The 21,257-nt window shown below is 43.9% G+C and overlaps 2 protein-coding genes across 4 annotated transcripts; both read right to left on the minus strand.

Moving 5' to 3' along the window:
* Positions 1-54: 54 nt before the first annotated feature.
* On the minus strand, positions 55-12,424 carry larp4aa (La ribonucleoprotein 4Aa). Its single transcript, XM_079740695.1, has 16 exons — positions 11,877-12,424; positions 10,111-10,228; positions 9,791-9,943; positions 8,885-8,969; positions 8,661-8,797; positions 8,446-8,549; positions 8,204-8,314; positions 8,055-8,108; positions 6,883-7,092; positions 6,061-6,164; positions 4,496-4,744; positions 4,028-4,082; positions 3,516-3,674; positions 3,269-3,408; positions 2,959-3,166; positions 55-2,596 (listed from the first exon to the last, which is right to left on the minus strand). Exons 1-16 carry the CDS (start codon positions 11,991-11,993, stop codon positions 2,186-2,188), a joined length of 2,415 nt encoding a protein of 804 aa, XP_079596821.1. The 5' UTR covers positions 11,994-12,424; the 3' UTR covers positions 55-2,185.
* Positions 12,425-13,644: 1,220 nt separating this feature from the next.
* Positions 13,645-20,886, minus strand: pfkma (phosphofructokinase, muscle a). Of its 3 annotated transcripts, XM_079741378.1 has the most exons (21): positions 20,813-20,886; positions 20,566-20,643; positions 19,504-19,693; positions 19,203-19,368; positions 18,854-18,898; positions 18,417-18,525; positions 18,233-18,328; positions 18,042-18,134; positions 17,546-17,671; positions 17,369-17,433; positions 17,188-17,251; positions 16,946-17,092; positions 16,431-16,501; positions 16,234-16,321; positions 15,686-15,838; positions 15,080-15,244; positions 14,927-14,988; positions 14,684-14,795; positions 14,464-14,563; positions 14,222-14,327; positions 13,645-13,985 (listed from the first exon to the last, which is right to left on the minus strand). In XM_079741378.1, exons 1-21 carry the CDS (start codon positions 20,882-20,884, stop codon positions 13,850-13,852), a joined length of 2,244 nt encoding a protein of 747 aa, XP_079597504.1. In that variant the 5' UTR covers positions 20,885-20,886; the 3' UTR covers positions 13,645-13,849. The 3 variants fall into 3 exon arrangements, with proteins under 3 accessions (XP_079597504.1, XP_079597505.1, XP_079597506.1); XM_079741379.1 differs by lacking the exon at positions 18,042-18,134; XM_079741380.1 differs by lacking the exon at positions 17,546-17,671.
* Positions 20,887-21,257: the final 371 nt, after the last annotated feature.

Genomic DNA, 21,257 nt, shown 5'->3' on the forward strand with positions numbered 1-21,257 from the left:
TCGGCAGAATAAAAGGCGACCACAAGAGGCAGACAAAGTGAACAATTCAAATGCCAAATCAAAATAATTTATTTTTTTGTGACATTTCATACAGGCCTAGAATTGTGTCTCAAACACTTAAGTCGATCCATTACTATATTTCCTTTTGCCACCCAACCCAAATCAACAGAAAATAACCCAAACATGAATTATAACAAAAGAAAAATTCCTGCAGTTTCTTGCAAGTCTGTCAACATCAATATCATTACCATGTTTCTAATATGATTTCACATTTCTTATGAGTAAGATTCTCCTTTAAAAACAAGTTAGTGCAATTATTTTTATTACACTAAATCACTAGCTGCTCCAACGCAATTAAAAAGTAATAACAGCCCCAGTGATCAATTTGTGATATTAACTGCATCACTAAACCCAAAGTGAACTCACCACTTATTCTCTCAAATGAAAATCGCAAACAATATACAATATCTTTTGAGTGATTTTGTTTGGGGGAGAGGGGGGGTCAAACCTTTCTTTTGTTTGCCAATGCGATTTCACACAACTTTGGGGAAACCAGCCTACCAAGATTGGGGGAAAAAGCGTTGCACTGCGGGATTAAATAAAACAAAACATACAGTGTGTCAAACTGTAAAATCTAAGTCAAACGGAAAACTCAACCTAAAAACCACAACACAATCTGGTGAAAAGCTTTCCTCTGCAAGCTCATAGTTAGAATACATTCTCCCACACACACCTCTATTGAAGGGTTATCACAATAAAGCATAGGCAGCTATATCTCTAGTTTTTTTTCCAAGGCTCTAGTTTAACTAGGCTCAATATAACCCCTGAAAGACTACCTTACTTTGCAGACTTTCAAAAAGGTTAATGTTTTGTAGTTGAAAGAAACGTAACCTTTATTTATCCACTATGATCATAGGCAGCTGGCACATAGCACATGGAAATGGTCAGATCTTCGTGTACCCTTGAAGTGGCGGCCACATGTTTGTCATTGTCCTTGGCAACAGAAGTCTACAGCCTACTTTTGACACTATAACCTTGTTAAGAACAAATACACAAATATCAACTTAACCTTGATAGCCGGGGATTCATGTAGATAAGCCAAATCTAGACCATACCATTGAGCGTATTACATTTATATCTGATCATTAGCATACTCCTTAGTTTCTTTAAAAAAAACAAAAGTAACCGTCCTATTATGTGGAGACACGTAAACAGAGAGCTTGACTGATACTATGTGTATGTTCCAAATCCATTAGTGGGAGTAGATTAAACTACCTTAGATTAATCTACCTATAACAATCAAATTATGGACCCAACGAGTAGGCTTGCTGGGTTCACGTAGGATTTAGAGGCTTGTGGATTTAAGCTTCAAACTTAATCACCCTCCTGACAGCCACATGGGTAACGGGTTTTCCTTACCATTTCTCACAGGTGCGTTGATGCCCATCTTACCAAGGCTAAAAAATACCGCTTTAGCACACACTTCATTATTATCTATCGTACATCCGACGACCACACCGTCCAGTTTCAGGACAAAGATTCAGCTTTGCAGCGGAAATTTAACAAATTTGAAGAAAAAAAAACATTGAAATCAGCCATTTCATTATACTCAGTGCAACAGCAAAGTGTAGCACTCCAAACTGCTCGCTTAACAATCAATGCATACATCAACATCAGTAAACCCTTCTGGCAACCACAAGCACACAGGGAACAAAGAAAAAGAAAACTGATGTCTCATTGCGCATTAGTGATATCTTTGTATATGTACATAACATTTATGCATCTCCTTTTCTTCTTAGTGCATATGGTTGTTGCAGACCAACAGCTATTCTTTCAAATCAAGCGGGTGGAGGGCCGTTACAGGGCCAGCTCCCCACCTCTCCCCAGCGGAGCTGAAGGAAAACCGCCCGCAGAGAAACCCAACCTCTTTTAGTTGTTTTTTTTTTACCTTTCCTTTTGGATTGACTCTCAAAAGTTCCCCCTTGTTTGCTCTTTAGTCCTGGATGTCCCCAGTCTTACTGTCATTTGAAAAGCTTTTCTTTGGACAAAAGTTCCAGGGCAGGGGGAGGTGGCTACCATAAGGTTGTTGCTTTTATAGGTTATTTTTTTAATATATATATATATATTTTATATATATTTATATATATATATTCCAACATCTTTCATAACCAAGTTTGTTTTTGTTTTACTTTGGCGATACGGGCGGGATGTTCTGCTCTTTGCCAGTGTGTCTGTAGCCCCCCTGCGGGGAGCTTCGGCGGGCTGGTGGGGGGCGTCTCTGGTCTCGGAACTTGAGGGCCCCGGTTCCCCGGGGTCCGTTCCTGCGGTAGTGGCCCTGGCCGTCACGGTCCCGCGGCGGTCGGCTCTCCTTGCACTCCCATCCGCCCTCTCGGTCGTGGGCCCTCTCCTGCTTGTCCTCGGGGCCGCCGCTGGAGCCCGGCTCCTCCGCCTTGTTCACCCGCAGCTCGCGCAGTGGCTGCCCGGGGGCCGTGGGGGGGGCCGCAGGGCCGGCCGGGGCGGGGGCTGCTGGGGCCGCCGGAGAGGGGGCTATAGGTGGTCGCTGGCACACCTCGGCATAGCTGAGCTTACGAGGCTCCTGGATCCAGGTAGAGAAACAAAGCGAGGGTCAAGTGGGTTTATGTTCTTTGAGTACAGTGATCAGCCGGTTTCTCTCTCTTTTAGACCCTCAGATCTCATAATCTGAACGCTCATTGGGATTGCTGTGAAAGTTTCCAACGTCGGGGGTAAAGGGGAGATGGAGAAAAGCAAGAGAGTTCAGAGAGGAGAGAGCGGGGACGAGTGAGAAGGAAACCCAAAGTCAGTCGTCTCGCAGCCATTCTTCCCTCTACGCGCAAAAGTTTGTCTTCATCGGGTCAGAGTTGAGAAGCATTCGTAACTGTTCAAGGTAGTCCTTGTCAAAATAAGTACCACTCTAACTCCAAATGAAAACATTCTGACCTGTGCGGGTGGGGCGATGGTGACGGTAGCAGCGCTTGGAGTGCTGGTTTTAGCCGGTGTGGGGGCAGCAGTGGGCTGAGGCCGGGGGGCCACAACGGGCTGCGCTGAGGCTGGGCTGGTGGTCACAGCTGGAGGGGTCGGCACCACGACGCTCGCTTTCGGAATCAGAGGCTCGGGCCTCTCGACTTTCTTCTCCGGGCGTTGGGCGCTGGTCAAATCAGGACATTTAATATGTGCAGGTTTACGCTTCGGGGCATAATGCATTTCTGAAGATCCTGAACGCAACGTTGAAACCAATGCGGCGTCTTACCTCAGCACTGGGGGTCCGAGTGGCTGGGCAACGGGTTTGTTTGTGCTCGGGGAAACCGAGGGGACGTGGACCGCTTCCTCCACCGCAGGGCTGTGTGCAGGGGCTGCCGTCACAACGACCTCCTTACTGGGCTGCTCCGTCTACAGGAGACAGTAAGACATGGAAACAGTCAGTTTCTTCCATTGGGATCAACAACAATTAACCACAACGTGATTAATGAGAAAATGGGAGACGCCGGTCTTCGTACCTTGTCCCTGTTCAAACCGCGTACAACATCTGACATGCGGTTCTCGAGCACAGGCTCACCCTGTGTGCTGACCACACAGCCAGGGAGCGGGGGGAAGTTGTTGGCTGCCAAGTCAAACTTGGGTGGGGACGGCTTGACCTCGATGGGCACCGCAGGCCTCTGAAAGAGTTTAAGTGTCAACATCAAAAACAACTTTCACAGGTCCAAAGTATGTCTCCAGTAGGCCAACATTAACTGAATATATTTGTTTTTATTCATCTTTCAAACCCTCAGATCTCATAATCTGAACGCTCAACGGGAGTGCTGTGAAAGTTTCCAACTATGGGGGCAAAGAGTAGAGAGAGAGACAGCGAGAGAGAGCGAGAGAGCGAGAAAGCGAGAGAGAGCGAGACCCAAAGCCAGTTATTTCACAGCCACATTATCCCTCTATGCGCAAAAGGATTTCTTCATCGGGTCAACATTGTGAAAGACTAAAGAAAAGGTTCAAGTCTGAGTCTAAAAAGAGCATTTACCGGGATGCGGTCGTCCTCCCTCCGCCTGCGTGTTCCTCGGTAGGTAGTGCTCCTCCTGCAGATAAAGGACCAGCCAGGCACCAGCATTGGTAGTCAGTAACAGAGTCTTTGTGTTTCGTCCACATAATGCAAAGTCATGCCATTTAAAATTAAGATTTAGTAAGCAATAAAATACATCTTGTTCACGACAATCTCGAGATATCCAATTACATAAGAAAACTGACGGAAATCTGCAAGGACTTTACAACACGATATTTAAGTCATTATGACGCATATTACGATTCTGTAAATACTGCAAGGCTATATTAAGATTTGCATACCATACCCTGTGGATAAAAATATTTTTTTCTGTCAACCTGATGATACACGTGGTGTGGAAGCACATAATCCTGATACTTGCTTGACTCGTTATTTTACACAATCCCCAGAAAACATGACCCACTACAGCCGTCGAGTCGATGAGCTTACCGGCCACGTCCTGCCATGCCGCCGTCGTCGTTTAGGTCCAGTGGGGAAGTAGCGGCAGAGAGATGTGGGAAGGCAGAGGCCAGGTCTGCGGGTGTCTGGGCATGGTTGTTGCCGTGGTTGCTAGTGGTGGTGTTGGAGACACAAGATAGGGGCTGGGGACTCCGCAGGCCAGTCAGACTCTCCAGAGGGACTGGTGTGACGGACGCAGGGGCCACTTCGCCCGTCCTACCCTGGGGCTTCACGTGGTTCCTGTGCCCAGAGGGGGAAAGAGAGATGCAAGAAATCATTGTAAAGTTAGAAATTCTAGAAAAATCCACTGACCCATCATATGAAAAATAAAAACAGCTTTTTGCAGGTAGGAGTAACACAACATGCCGGGTCAGAGGGGAAGTGTGCAGGCATGCAAGATATTTTAAGTTGCCTTGGTACTTTATGTAATTCCCAAGCAATAAATGGAGCAACTTAAGCCACCTCAACATTGAACCGAGCTCAAGTTACTTCCCATTTAGGATACATAACAATTCACCACGTTTCCTCAAACCCTCAGATCTCATAATCTGAACGCTCATTGGGACAGGTGTGATGGTTTGCGACTTTGTTGGACAAAGAAAAGGAGAGGGAAAAGAGGGTTTAGAGGGGAAGGAGAGGAAGTGAAGAGACAAAGCCAGTCACCCCACACCCTGTTTACCCTCTATGCGCATAATGATCTCATCATTGGGTTCGAGGGGAGAGATGCAACCTTTAACCTTGCGAGTTGGAATAACCAAACATGTACCAATAACCTAATTTTCAAGGTTGCAAGTTCTTTGCCTGTAATTTTGAATGCATCTTTTAAATAATAAAAGCCAACAGCAAGGCAGATTTGGGGTAACTCACATTAACCATCAACACTTACAGAGACATAAACCCTTTGAAGACATTTGTCTTGATGGTGTAAGAATGCATTACCATAGAGCCGGCAAAACACAAAAACCAAATTGCCCAAGTGATAACAGAAGAAGGGTGTTAAATGTTACACAGGAGATGAGAAGTTAAATTCTTTAGAGCCGAGGTGAAAACTGAATAAATTGGTCATGGCCAAACAAGCCATGGCAACCTTGGGCAGTACAAAGCTATTGAGATGATTAAAGATGCATGATGTTCACTACCTGGGAACAGCCAGTGAAGATGGTGAAATAAATGGTGATCAGTTCTACAATAGTTAAACTAGCAGAAAAGAGGGCATTTGGCTGCAGTTAAATGATGGGATGATAGGATGGGTGAAGCTTATTGTATCATATTTTGTACCTGAAGGCATTTATTACATTCTTTCTTGAATAGAGGGGCACACTGTGGGCACAGTAAGAAGATAGGGAGCACAGAGATTTAGGTCACAAGCGGGGAGACATTTTGACATTGTATTGCTGATTGATGATCGATGATCCCTTTGATGTGCAACACTGTAAAATGGCAGTGCATGTTGCAAGACAATCCCATTAGAAAGAGGTGAATGGACAGATACTGTGATAAGACCAAAACACCGGGAACTCAAGCGCACCACAGCTGGCGGAGAAAGGACTGCTTACCGGTTTCGGTTGAAGGGCCGAGTCATATTGAGCGAGTTTGATCCAGTTTTGTAGTGTCCAGCAGAGCCAAAGCCATTCACAAAGCTGTTGTTTGGAAAGGGCGCCTGCAAATCAAAACAAAATGAAATTATTAAAATTCTGGACACTTAGATAAATGGCCACCAACCACTGACCACTACCAGGACTTCCAACATCCCAATAATAAAAAATAAAAAAAGTATTCTTAGCACATTCACTAAAATAACAGCCCTATATATAAACATACAATTCCAACAGTTGGGTATTTGCTCATCGATAGCTAATATGACATCACATTAGTTTCTCTCTCTTTTAAACCCTCAGATCTCATAATCTGAACGCTCATTGGGATTGCCTTGAAAGTTTCCAACTTTGGGGGTAAAGGGGAGATGGAGAAAAGCAAGAGAGTTCAGAGAGGAGAGAAGTGAGCAGCGGAGTGAGAAGGAAACCCAAAGTCAGTCATCTCGCAGCCATTTTTCCCTCTATGCGCAAAAGTTTGTCTTCATCGGGTGAGAGTTGAGAAGCATTCGTAAAGGTTCAAAGTAGTCTGTCAAAATAAGTACCACATAAACTCCTAAGTAGCAGGGAGTTTGGTTGCTCATCGATAGCTAATTTGACATCCCCCTGAATGGTTTAGTTTATAACAGTAGCAGTTTTGTAACAGTATGAACATTGTAATTAACTAAACACAAATGTTTTAACCAAAGTAAAATGATAGTCTGTGATCGACTGAAACATACAGGACAGGGTTGCCTCATGGAGCGTTTGGTTACTCTTCATCTCTGACGTTACTGCGTGTCTTACCAGAGGGGTTTCAAAATAGGGGGTGGGGGACTGCGTCCAGGTGGGGGGCACGATGCCGTACACAGGGTACTGCTGCTGTGGGTAGATATGCTGCATGTAGAGAGGAGAGTTGAACTGGGACTGGGCCTGCGATGGCTGGGCATACATGCTGTTGTCCATGCTCCGGTATCCGTTCTTTGCAAAGAACGTGTTGATTGCCTTTATCCTCGCCTATTGGGCATTAAGGTTCATTGGAAAGAAATAAACAAGGGCAGTAGAAGTTTAGAAAAATATTAAGCATCCAGTTGAGACACTACAATTAAGATCAATTGAATGTAGTCTAGCAAGCCATATTTTGCCATCATCTGAAGTCTGATGGCAGACTAGCTTAAATGTGGGTGAACATTCATTTCCTTTCACTTCAAATGCATTAGTAAATCATGTTGCTGGTGGCGGGATTGGTAGACGCCCATTATATAGATCAGGTCTCTACTGGTGGCATCCAGACAAGTGAAACCGCAACCAACATGATATGGCCGTTAGATTTAGATGCAGATGAATGATGTGTAATGTATAAAGGTTAGAAATCACACTCTTGCCACTGACTCGCTTTCTGAAGCCTCCTTTTTCGCCACATGCAAATGTGTTATCTTCAGTAGAATATATCTGTACACTTAACCTTCGACATAACATTGTCATTACATGCCCCTAATTTTACATTGTTTTGCCAGAAAGAGAAAAAAGCCTTTATATTTTGTTTTAATTTAAATGCATGAAGAAACAACATTCACAAAGCTTAATGTTACAGGAAGTACGACACAACTTGATAAAATAAGCGTGGACATAAGTATCAAAAAGGCATAACTGCCTTGACCAGTGTTCTCATTCTAATCCTTTCGAAAAATGAACAAGGCTCCACCGTTACATACTGCTATTGCTTTTAGCAAAATCAATTAAAACGTGGAGGAAAACATTTACAATTATATCATGCCACTTATTGGGGTCTAAGCCAGCACCACATTGCATCAGAGGATGCGTTAGCAAAGGTAAAGCCACAAAAACAGGAAACATTGCGCAACTCCGCCCCTCTCCCTTTCTGGTCTCCCGCCCAGGCGCTCTGCAGTCCTCCCCCAGAACTTTGGCCATTGCATTTCAAAACTTCTGGTTCTGAAAACAATTCAAACATTACTCACCATGATTGGTTTTCCCTGAAATGTTTTGACTTCCTCCCTCAAGTATTTGTGTCCCTTAAAAGAGAAAACGTTGGAATGTCAGTCAACTGGGAATACCAAATATTGAATGCAGAATTCCATAAAAGAAAGTGCAAGTACGGGTTGCTTACCTTTTGAGCGTCCGTATCTGATTGGAATGTGATGTACCAGTTGTTGTTATGCGCAAACTCCACGCTTATCACCTTCGGACAGTTATCATTTTTGAAGAGAGCTTCGACTTCCTGAAAAAGGGAAGGGGAAAGACAAATGTTATGGCGCAATGACCTTGAGGGACACACAAGCCAAAATATTATTAACATGATGTAAACAATGTTTTTTTTTTTCATTTACAAACATCAGTAGTGGGTCTCACCTCGACAGGAGTGGTTTCCGGGACCTCCCTCAGAATGATGATGCAGCGCTTGTGATTTGGACGCACTTTCTCCCCCTTCTCGTCCACTTGGACCATCGGAGAAGCTGGAAGTCAAGCGGTCAAACGTCAACACTTACAAGCCACCGACCGGCCAGATCGAATACATTTCAGACTACCCCCGCCCCAAAAGTACGTTATTTCTCTCATTGTCTCACATCTCAAGACGTCAAGGATTAGATCCATGTCCGTGGTGAGTGCCTTGATGCCCTCCATGCTCGCTATGGTCCAAACTGGAACAAATTGGTCGCTGTCCATCTGAGACATCAAGTACAAATCCTTCGAGAGGTTTTCCCTAAAGGACAATGGAGCAAGGAAAACATTGTAGGGAAAAGGCTCTGCGAAACAGAAAACAAGAGTCATGGATTTTTCTTGAACTCACCGGGAGAAGTAAAACTCCAGCTCCTTCTTCAGAGACTCACGCAAGTTCTCAGAAGAGACTGGTGGCTCCTCCACCTTGGGTTCCACTAAATAAATACATTAATATACATTAATAAACAATGTGAACTGGTTCGACTTGAACTTTAGCTATTGTTGGGAACGGGGGCCTGCGAATTAAAACGAAATGAAATTACAATTCTGGCATTCTTTGAAAAATGGCCACCGACCATTGAGCGCCATCAGGAATTCCAACATCCCAATAAAAAATGTATTCTTATCAGTTACTAAAATAACAGACATAAATATAAACATAAAATAAAGTCTCCCACTATTTGAACAGTTTGGCGTTAGCTCATCGTTGGCCAATTTGACATCCCACCGGTTTCTCTCTCTTTTAACCCTCAGATCTCATAATCTGAACGCTCATTGGGATTGCTTTGAAAGTTTCCAATTTTGGGGGTAAAGGGGAGATGGAGAAAAGCAAGAGAGTTCAGAGAGGAGAGTAGAGAGCAGTGGAGTGAGAAGGAAACCCAAAGTCAGTCATCTCGCAGCCATTTTTCCCTCTATGCGCAAAAGTTTGTCTTCATCGGGTCAGAGTTGAGAAGCATTTGTAAATTAATCCATAAATCAAAGTAGGCCTTGTCAAAATAAGTAATATACATTGTATACATTAATAAACAATGTAAACTGGTTCGACTTGAACTTTAGCTACGATGAAAACTATTTATGAAGTTAGCATAGTTTTGATGCTCCTCAGCTGTATCCCAAAAGGCAATGCTCGTTTTTTTGAAAAAATTAGCGAGCGATTTATAGACACGTCAAATGTCTCCACCAAGGAGAAAAAATGAGCAATAAATTCAAACCCTAATGGGTTTGTGTCTTTGCAGACCCATATATTGGAACTGACCCGAGGTTCCGGTGATTGACTCAGCAGGGGAGAAGCCGAGGTCCGGGGGGTCCATTCCATTCACCGTGACCTCAGTGGTGTCAGTGGGCAGGCCCTCGTCCAGAGCTGTGAATCCCACGGCATAGGGCTTGCACCCACTAGACTCAGAATATGCTGTAACAAAGGACAGACGGTTCGCTAATGGTTAACCATTGATCTGAGGTGCTGATCATATATTGAGCCCAAAATGATAAACCCTTATTCAATTACAATGTCAAAAAAGATGCACACAATTGGAGTTCATGTTTCAGAAAATTGGGGTGTTTTGTTGCACGTCTCACCGTCATTGACATCTGAAGGTGACCAGGGAGTTGCATCAGCCGCCACCTCGGTGGAGACCACTGGGATCTCCTGCCACACCTTGGCGTTAGGGTTCAGACCGACTCCCTTGGAGGTGACCTTCAAAAGCACAAGAGAGAACACCTAACATGAAATACATCCGTTTGTCCAATAGAAAGAATGCAGCACTCAAATTGTGTTTGTAAATGTTGAAGCTTAGCTTAACAAACTTGACAAACAAAATAAAAAGGGTTTACAAACTTGCTTAATAGTCACATGATGTGGCACAGCAAAATGTTTTTAAATTTTAGTAATTCAGATGATCTGTATTCTAACATATGGCCCTGAAAATTGTTTCTAAAACCTCCCACTATTTATTACTAGATAAGTGGAAATTTGAAATGTGTACTTTGTGCTTTAATTCATTAAAGGCCCTACAATTTAAAACGCTGCACATTCTGTTAAACTGTGAAAAACACACTTTGAAAACTTGCACAAAGAATATAAAATTGCTGCTATAATTTAAAACTATAATTTAAAATAAACAGTTCACTCTGGTCCATAAATGAATGTGCAATTTTGGAAAAGGTACATCGATGCAAACTGTGTGTAGTTCACCACTTTATTATATAAAGTAGAAATCGGTTTAAAAATGGATTAAGCGATTAACAGTATATCAGGTTAATTATAAAAATTACCTATGCAGAACAAATAAGCAGTAGATTGGATTAAAATCGACATCTTAGTTGTATATATTGCTGAAAGTCTAACAAATAAAACATAAATCACGGATTCGGCTGGTATTATGTAACTAGAGAAATGTACTCAACTCTATGTTGTAGTATGCAAGAGAATCCTTGACCAACCGACCCACCCTCTTTTTACAAAAGCCCTGGCCTGACAAGAACAGCTGCTAAGGCCAAGTCAATTCTAATTAATTATTCTTACAAAGAAACTACAAAATAGTTAGGCACTGATGTTAAAGGTTGGAGTAGGGTCTAGGTCGAGTCAAAATGTGTATAAATGAATTTAAACCGTTAAAATAAGCACATGACTGACATTAATGTTCCAGGCGCTAGGAAGCCCAGTGTAGTCAGCTGACTGCACTGCGTAGCATAGGCCAGACACTTGCAGCGCATGTTATGCAGCTAGCCGTCCCACTGCGCGCTAGCCGTAATGTCAGCCGAATGAATGGTCGTTTATCCTTTAGTTATCCCTCGTTCGCATCCCATCGCCTATCAACAGTATTCTTAGCAACCCCGCACTGAACCTCGAATAAAACATCTGCTGTCGTGGTTACACACTAATTGCATAACTTCAACCACGCTAATGATTACTCAGCAAACTACTTAATGAGCTTGCTCGCTCCTGCAGGTAGCTAAGCTAACGTTAGCCATATGGGGACCTGTGGCTTGAACATAGCTAATAATATACATCTGGTTCTGTGGTATAGTCAAACATACACGAATTAAACGTTTAGTTGTTTTACGAACAATTAACCCATTGAATTGAGTGCAACGCCCAATAAACGATTAAGCGAGTGAATAAATTACATGTGAATGAAATCGACGACACAGGGGGATGCAACTATATAACGTAATACACGATATACACCGTGTCCAAGTGAACGGTAACTTCAATATACACATTAATCCAATATCCTACGTTATTGAAATATCGAGCAATTGCACATGTGCAGTGTACGAAAACAATTATGAAGGTGGTTTCAGGCTCCGAGCTGTTGCTAGCATTGAAGGCCTCAACTCACCATGCCGCCTGACCCTTCCTCGGTCCCAAGTGGAGCCTCGTCCTTCCCACCGGTGGCCGGTCCCGGATCAGCCTCCTCCTGCAGCAGCGGCGGCTCTCCGCCCTGATCCGAACTCATCAGCCGCTCCTGACGCACGTCTACCCCGTCGCGTTCTCCCAACCCGGCTTGCCACCAAACCTTCTGGAAATATCGCCTGTGTGCAGCAATCGAGCCTGTTCCAACTGGCTCGACTGGGTAGTCCAGCAACACACGAAGACTAGCTCACTAGCTAGAGACTTGCCAGCGCTAGCAAGTATGCTACACACAGGTAGCTTAGCGTGCTATGTGTGATTCTGGGGAACTAGCTAACCCGAGCTAGCGGCTCAAATCAAACTTTGACGCAAGATATTAGTTGCATGAACAATACCCAAGCATGATTCTTCGTAATTCGCCGCGTCGTATAACGTCTATTGAAACATATCACCGACAAACGAGTTCGTGAGGCGCATTCCTAACCGGGCGACCGAAGCGGACACTGGGGACACGCACCTTGCCTCAGCGCAGGCAGACAGTCCTCCAACGTCCCGACTGGCATTGCGACTTCTATGACCTTTACAATCAACGTTTCCTTTTCCTGTTGTCTGTGTAACTGTGCACAAGTTGTATATTCAACCTACAAGTCTATATGCTCAACCTAGTATGGACTCTTGCATGCATACAAAACCGAAAATGTTAGCTTTTTTATTTATTATTTTTTAGTGAGAAATAATTCAAGGGTTTTAGTCTGCTTTGTTTTGGCAGAGTGCATGGTAATTGTAAAGTGGACGATTGTTGACACTGCCAATTCTTGGGAGATTAGGATGATGAGGGGGATGAGGGTCTACACTCCTATAGGTTTGTTGAAATGTTGCAATAAACAATACAAATTGGGTTTAAAAATCCGTAGTTATATCAACAAATACAGACAAAACAGTCACTATGTTTTACAATTACGATATATATTGTATTTCAAAAAGTAAAGAAAAAGGTCTACTGTCTAATTTTTACATTAATCTTTTCAAATTTAATTTTTTGTAAAATGTAATGAATTAAATGTTTTTATTTGTGCCCTAGTTCATTTACCTGGTACAGAAGTTCTAAAGACATTTAGAACCTTAAAAAATATAATGTTCTGCATGTGTAATGGTGATATTCTAGAATGCTGAGTTTAGATGCAAATGTTTAACATATTATTTATATCTAGACACCTTGAGATACTAAATGATTGTAGGGGAAGAGAGAATGTACAGTATGTGGTACAAAACAGCTGGCAGGTCATTATTTGGCTGTTTTAAAATAATGATCCTTACATTATTTCTTCTCTTAAAATCAACCAATTGTCACATTAAATGGTTTGTAGGGAACATGTTCGTCCTGCTATATTCAACATGTTGAATATTTATATATGTTCACAATATATAAAAGGAAGACAGTTAAGTCTTATAAAAAAGTAATAAAGTAATAACGGCTAAAAAATGACACTTAGTCATTATTGTGACACACGTTTAATATGGTTCTTGAAGTGCACAAAAATAACCGCTTACAAAATGTGAGCCATAAAATGGGGAAGTGAAGGGAGCCAACTTAGACAGTCTCCTCATTGAAGTCACAATGGGTAAGATTCAGGTCCTCCAAGTTAGTAGGTGGGTAATAACAGTGTTCTGTCCACTCTCACTGGCAGTGTGTGGCTCATTGCGATTCTTATAAACAAAGAGTTACGGGCTGGACAGTATTATTTATTTGTAGAAAATATCAGTTATAGGATGTGATTTAATTAATTAATACCTAATGATCACCATTGACGACAGATTTTTCCAAATTATTTTAAGATAGGAGCTGGTTTATATGTTACACATTGTGACTTTAAGGCTAACGGGAAGCCAAATGGAGATCACAATGTTTAACAGAGAATTCTCAGTAGGATTCTCTTGTAAGCTCTACTTTTCTGAAGACTACTACAGGTGACCCATCTTCTTGATCACGTGCTCCATGTTGGCATGCTCAGATGTGTCCAGTTCGATGTTGTACTTGGCCAGGATCTTCATGATTGGCCTGATCTTCAGCCACCACTGAGTTTTGGGGATGCGATGCCTGGACCAGACACACACACACACACACACACACACACACACACACACACACACACACACACACACACACACACACACACACACACACACACACACACACACACACACACACACACACACACACAGAATGGTATATGTTATAAACTATGACCCAGAGTAGTTCCCTGGACTAACTACCAGAATCAAAATAAATCACTTTTAAAACACTGTTTATGTTAATGTTTTAATGGGTCTTACTCAAAATCGGTCTCCGCTTTCAGCTCGGCAAGGGGCTGGAAGTAGAGTGCTCTTTTCCTCATGCCCAGCAAACAGGCAGAGTCTGGTGTGTTCGCATAGATGCGCCCTGAAGAAGGATTCAAATAGATCCATTAACACTAAATAGAATCGCTGAAGCAACTTTACCATGATCCCTTGGTATGGAAGGATCCCGATCTGTGAAGTTCACATGAACCCACTGAAACTTCCTTAGTTCTACTTACCGTGTCTAGTGCAGGTCTTCAGTTTCTCAGTCAGCCATAGGACAGACTTGGCACCCATTTTTGTGCCAAAGTTTCTATCAAAAGGTGTTGGGGTTCCACCCTATGCAAAGATGTTCATAATTCAGAAACTATATCAGACACAAAGTATTCGTATTATTATTAATAATAAAAGTGCTATAGTTCAAGTGTGCAAAATGAAACTCTAGCCATGCTTACAGACCTGCTGCATATGTCCCAAGACATTTTTGCGGCAATCGAAGACCCCCTTGCCTTCCTCTGAATAGAGGTTAAAGATGAAGTCTGTGGTGTAATGGGCATTGGAGTTCTCATTCCTATGATGAAAACAGTGGTCATAAATCATACATGAGTTTAACTTGTGTTGGCTTTTATCCAAGTTTGGACCATGATCACAGCATGTGTATACGCACCTAACCTTAATCAAGAAAAAAAACATCAAACATACCTGAGAATCAGCCCTCTCTTCACCGTTGTCTTCATCTTTTGCACAAGATGCTCCACGTTCAGCTGTAAAGAACATTACAACATTTATTTTTAAGTTTAAACCTCAAACAGTCATGTCTGTCTATTGAATAATGCCGTAGCTCTGCGATCCCACCTCCAGGTCCTTAATATTGAATTTCTCTTCATAGATATAGGCTGCGTCTGCTCCGGAAGCCATGCCGGCCATGGTGGCCAGGTAGCCACAGTAGCCGCCCATGGTTTCTATGATGAACACTCTACGCTTGGTACCAGCAGCAGACTGCTTGATCCTGTCACAGGTCTGAGGGTAAAACAAAGACAGCGTTAGTTGGTGTAATATGTTGAGTTTTGAAAAGTAATGCTTCAGTGTGCTGTTAGGATTATAAGGCACAGAGTTACACGTGATGTAGTGTAACGTTGATTGTGTGATGTGAGGTTCTCATGTATTGTCGTTACCATATTTCAGAATTAAATGTCAGATGTTTGACAGTTGTAGTTATGAACCTTGAATCATTTGTAACCTAAATAAAACATATCTATAACATGGTCGTTTCATTACGGATTTATATTCTGGTAGGGATTTAAAGTCATTGTGTGTGTGTGTGTGTGTGTGTGTGTGTGTGTGTGTGTGTGTGTGTGCGTGTATGTGTGTGTGTGTATGTGCGTGCGTGCGTGTGTGTCTCTGTCTGTGTGCACGTGTGTGGGTGTGTGTTGGTGAATGTGTGTTGGGGACAGTACTGACAGCGGTGATGGTGTTGAGAGCAGTGTCCGCGCCGATGCTGAAGTCAGAGCCGGGGACATTGTTGGAGACGGTGGCAGGAATGACCACCATTGGAATGCACAGCTCCTCATACTTCTCCCTGGCCTGGACCAGCTCCAGGCCGCCCACAAAGGCCTGTAGGTGGGGAAAAAGCGGCCGCAGGCCAGTTTCTTGTGGGAATACTTCGATAAGATGCTGAACGAAAAGCACCAAGACTTCACCGAGGACAGGGTTTGGAAGAAATACACAAGTGATTGGCCGTTACAAGCAGTTTTGAAAATCTGCCTCTTCTGACATCACAAATGGGCGTGTCCACCTAGGATAGATGAGTAACGTTTGCTACAGTCCACTGGGTAGGCTGGTAGACTGATCTATCAAGCAAACATCTAGGTGGACATGCCCACTTGTGATGTCAGAAGAGGCAGCTCTTCAAACGGCCTGGTGGTATAATATGTAACCTTTAAAGTGTAAAGGGCATGGGAGTGACAGGTTAACCGGGAGATTAGACGAGCTGGACCAGGAGGCCATACCTCAAAGCCACCGATGATCACCATTGCGTGGATATTGAACTTGCTGATGTTCAAGCTGATCTCCTCCATCATCTTTCCTGGCAAGGTTCTAAGGATTGAAACAAGGAGGTAAGCAGAACGATGAACTTGGTGAACGGCAAGATGTATATTGTAATACCATCCATCATATATTTGAAGTATGATCAACAATGTTGCACCTCTTAGTGCCAAGCATCGACCCTCCCTTGCCGGTCCAGCCGCTCACATGAGTCCATGAAAGTGGCTCAATCTGGGACCAGAGATAAGTGTTAGGAAATTATAATAAGGAATTATAATAAGACTAATACCTTACCAGTAATTGAGTTGGTGGCAATCTACTCAAAAACACAAAGTACTGCTACAATTACTATTTGCATAACAAACTAAATGTATATGCACTTTCTCATCTAAAGCATATTACAATAACGTGTGGGCAAACCTGGCCTGGGTCAAAGTTGGAATCAAACCTCTTACCCTGGTTGTGTTATCGCCATGCTTTACCAATTGACCTAGACAAGACCCCTAACTACAATAAAACAAGGACTTTTGGTGTCTTTCGAATTAGAACTTCTCCCAGGGGGACAAACCAAGGTCCTCCTTACTCCTTATCTAAACTTTGACGTATGTCGTTTGAGCAACAGTTCACTATTTTAGACCAGACAGACGGACATCAATTGTATACGTCTGTACGTACATTTCCGTGTGCGAGCCCGTCGAAGCCGTCATGCACCGCCAGCATGGTGTGTCCCTGGATCATGCCGATCCTGACAGCCGAGCGCACTGCAGAGTTCATACCGGCGCATGGCGCACCGATGTTCATGACGGCCACGTTGATGTTGCTCTGGGAATCAGAGAGACGGGTACAGGGTTTAAGATGGAGGGAGAAGGAGAAAGCGGGGTGGAGGGGATTCAATTAGACTTTGTCGTTTCACTCACCTTTACGTCTGGCGGGTTGATATGGGCAAGAAGCTTGTATGTGTTCCAGTTGTTCTCAAAGCTCCTGTGCAATGCAAACCAAGCAAATGACATGACTCAAGTGCTGTATTTACCCAATGCATTCAACCCAAGATCTAAAGATGAGCTCTTCTAGATATCAGTCCAAAGCCCACATTCATACTTTCCACGCAGCTTGATCGCGTCCTCAAATCGGCCCTCTGCCATGGCTGCCGTGACATCCTTAGTCTGGGGAGAGGACAGAGGGTTATGTCACACCTGGTGGAGGAGGAAGTACAAGATATTGGAGGGGTGTTTAGATGGCTGAAGGTCGGGCTGGGGGGACGGGGGGACGACATACCACTTGTACACACTCCATGAGGGGCAGTCTGACGGCCTGGTTCCCTGAGAGGCTGACCACGCAGGCCGGGGTCTCTGGGGTGGCCTCCAGGAGAGCCATCACAGCCTCCACTCCCATCCTGCTGCCCTGGAGATTAAATTGAGAGCTAAATTGTAGTTGGTGGTCCAAAGTAAAATGTACAATCCATAAGAGGTATTACATTATTGGGTTATATATTTTGTAAGGCAGCCATATTGTATGGTACTATTGTAGTTATTGTTGAAATTCTTCGAAGTTATCACTGTATGATCGTTTTCAATCTATCAGTCTATCAGCCTTATCCATCAGGACTGCAGTGATGTATATCGACGATTAGTTATTGTAGTATGAGTATGTACAGGTAGTATCAATACAGAGGTCTAACAGTGGACTGGCAGCTTACACACAAACGTTGCAAATGGGATAGCTAAGTGGAGTCACAGGAGAAGAACGTTGTGTCATTTATCTGGATGCCTACCAGGATTCTGTCAAAGGCAGAAGGCGTTCCACCTCTCTGCACATGTCCAAGGACGGTGGCTCGCGTGTCAAAGCCCAGCCTGTCAGTCACAAGCTACAACACACCACCTGTGTTATTATAGAGCACATATACAACATATACAAATGTCATGTTTTGCCTGTGGGGGGGGGGGGGGGGGGGGAGGAGCCTACCTGCTTGAGCTGGTCAGAAGTGATGGGTTTTCCAGTTCTTGTCATGGCCCCCTCAGCCACAATGATGACGTTCAGACGACAGCCTCTTCCCCTTTGCTACAACAGACCAAAACAATCAAACAAAGAGCGCCACACGGCATCCGGGGATGTATGTGGATATTAAAGGAGTGTATTGAAGGCGTACGTCTGCCAGCCTCCTGCAGAGATGCTCCTCCCAGCCCTCATCTGGGGGCATCTCAGGGATGAACACCCAGTCGGCGCCGCAGGATAGGGCTGTGACCAGGGCCAGGTAGCTGTGCAAGAACACACACACACACACACACACACACACACACACACACACACACACACACACACACACACACACAAACACACGCACACACACACACACGTAGTATGAGTTCAAAGTCAATATTAGGGCAAGGTATTCGCAACATTAGGTAAATATGACCCCAGCCCAGTGTTTACACATTTCTGTTAGACTGACTATTCTGCGTACGCATACAGTACACACACACACACACACACACACACACACAGACACACACACACACACACACACACACACACACACACACACACACACACACAGACACACTGTGTAGAGAGAAAATGACTCACCCACAGTGTCTGCCCATCACTTCCAGAATAAAAGTCCTCTGGTGGCTGTAACAAATAGAAAAAATATTCTAAAGTTAGACACGTTGTCCATGCAATGTAAACTATGCTTTTAACAAGGTGAAGGATGAAGAACAGTGATTTTACGATGAATTAAAGGTGCAGTGTGTAGGATTCAGAGGCATCTAGCGGTGAGGTTGCAGAGTGCAACTGAATAACCATAAGCCCTCCCTTTCCAACGCCATAGGAAAAGCTTAGTCGTAGCTTTTCCACAATACACTAATAAAACATACTTAAACTGTTAACTTTGTGTGCATGATGTTCTGAGGGGCTAAGGGCATGTGTCTCTGACCTCTGTGCTGTGGTGGTGATGGCATCCACCACCTCGATGATGCGGTGCAGGGCCGAGTCCGTACCGATGGTCATGTCAGTTCCGCAGAAGTCATTGTCAATGGACCCCACCATGCCAACGATGTTGAGGTGGGACGATTTGCTCGCCTCATCCTTGGTAATTTTACCTGAAGACACAAAGTCAATCACGGGTTATTGTACACACAAATTAATCGACAACAGGAACCAATGTGTCAGAGTTACTATGAGATTTCAGGCAATGAACTGCATTCCCCGATTCCCGCCCCGGTCTTGTCGCTCACCAGCCTTTACCAAGTCCACCAGCAGTTCGCTCCAGTCTGTCCTGAACTGGTTGGCGCCGGTGAGGCTGCCGTCACCTCCGATCACACACAGGTTTGTGATGCCGAGTTTCACCAGGTTGCCGGCGGCCTTCATGCGGCCCTCCCTGGTTTGGAAGTCCTTGCACCGGGCGCTGCCGATCACGGTGCCACCCTGGGAAATATGGGGTTTATGCAGTTCTCTTGTGTAGGCATGATTGATAGATGAGCTCCTCTATTATGACTCCCTCACTCTGCCAACCTTTTTTGTCACGATAGCAAGTTGGATACTATTTAAGGCTTATGACCACGTCTAAGAAGGCTTCTGTTACCAAGGTAAACTGGTTGAATATAGACTTTGACTTAAGGTATCAGTGCTGACATTGGTGGGAAGATCTTCCTGCACTAAATGGATCCCCAAAAATCGCAATCTTGAAATGTCTAATGGATCAAAGGTCCCATGACATGCCACCAGGTGTGGTGTGATTAGCCGTTACAAACCGTTTCGGAAATCTGCCCCTTATGACATCACAGATGGGCGTGTCCACCTAGATGTGTGAAGGATAGATGAGTAACGTTTGCTAAAGTCCACTAGGTAGGCTGGTAGACTGATCTATCCAGCACACATCTAGGTAAACACGCCCACCTGTGATGTCATAAGGGGCCGATTCCCAAAACGGCTTGTAGCGGCTAATCACACCACACCTGGTGGCATGTCATGGGACCTTTAAAACAATACTGCTTTAAACCAATACGTAAAACCTGAATGTAAATGTTGTTTACAACAGCCAGAGCTTGAGTTTTTGACCTCTGAATGCAGGGGCGTAGGAATGAGTTTAACATTGGGGGGGACACATATTGGAAACCTGACAGATCCGGTATAATTTTTAGGTGGGACAAATGCGCCTGTCTCCGATATTGGAGGGGACACGTCCCCTCCGTCCCCCCGGTTCCTACGCCCTTGTCTGAATGCCTTTTCACAACCTGACACCTTTAAGTGTGATGCTTATGATACGTGCTCTGTTTTTTGCTATTCTAAATACACACCAGCTGCAGCATCATGGACACACTCTCCCAAGTGGCCAGCTTGATGTTATCTCCTCCATCCACCAGTCCTTGGTAGCCCTGGTGCACACGACAACATGATACTTTATTGTATTATCCAACAACTTTGTGCTGACAGCCAGTGATACCGGCTGTTGCTTTTCAGTCTGAAAATCTGAAAATAAATGTGTTAACACTGTCTGTGAAGTGAAATAGTTTGCTGTGTTTAATATCAATTAATATGATATACCTCATGGACAAAATAGACGCTTGCTCCTGTGTAAAGGCCAACTCTGACAGTCGCCCTCACAGCTGCATTCATACCTGTTACACACAAGTAATGGTGAAGGTTCATTATGTTGGACATTTTGGGGTTTAAAAGAAACAAACAAGCAGTCAAACAAGCAAAAACCCCGGTTTAGAAAATAAAGGTACAAGTTGGTGACGGTCTGCTGAATATAACTAAAATTCAGACCCAAACTATTGACCCAACATACCAGGGAGACTTTTTACATTGCGGCCTTCGAATCTCCACCTCCGCATCCGACATTTCAAAATGAAAGCAAGATCCATCATATGATGTACACTGCCGCCACGGCAAAGGCAACAACATCACGTATCACTTCACCTCTGACCTTTGGAAATGAAAAGGTCACTCAATCCCAATGATTTGTAACTTGTGGGGACATAAAGCA

This window comes from Pollachius pollachius, assembly GCF_949987615.1.
Source record: "Pollachius pollachius genome assembly, chromosome: 8".
Classification (NCBI taxonomy): Eukaryota; Metazoa; Chordata; class Actinopteri; order Gadiformes; family Gadidae; genus Pollachius; species Pollachius pollachius.

Coding starts and splice junctions, on each gene's coding strand:
- larp4aa (XM_079740695.1), bottom strand. CDS start 11,993: ATGAGTTCGGATCAGGGCGGAGAGCCGCCGCTGCTGCAGGAGGAGGCT. Junction 3,167..3,268: donor CTCGGACCCCCAGTGCTGAG/GTAAGACGCCGC, acceptor TGATTTGACCAG/CGCCCAACGCCCGGAGAAGA. Junction 2,597..2,958: donor CCATCGCCCCACCCGCACAG/GTCAGAATGTTT, acceptor ACCTGGATCCAG/GAGCCTCGTAAGCTCAGCTA.
- pfkma (XM_079741378.1), bottom strand. CDS start 20,884: ATGAATGCAGCTGTGAGGGCGACTGTCAGAGTTGGCCTTTACACAGGA. Junction 16,322..16,430: donor TCGATGCTTGGCACTAAGAG/GTGCAACATTGT, acceptor TTCAATCCTTAG/AACCTTGCCAGGAAAGATGA. Junction 14,989..15,079: donor TCAATATTAAGGACCTGGAG/GTGGGATCGCAG, acceptor TGTTCTTTACAG/CTGAACGTGGAGCATCTTGT.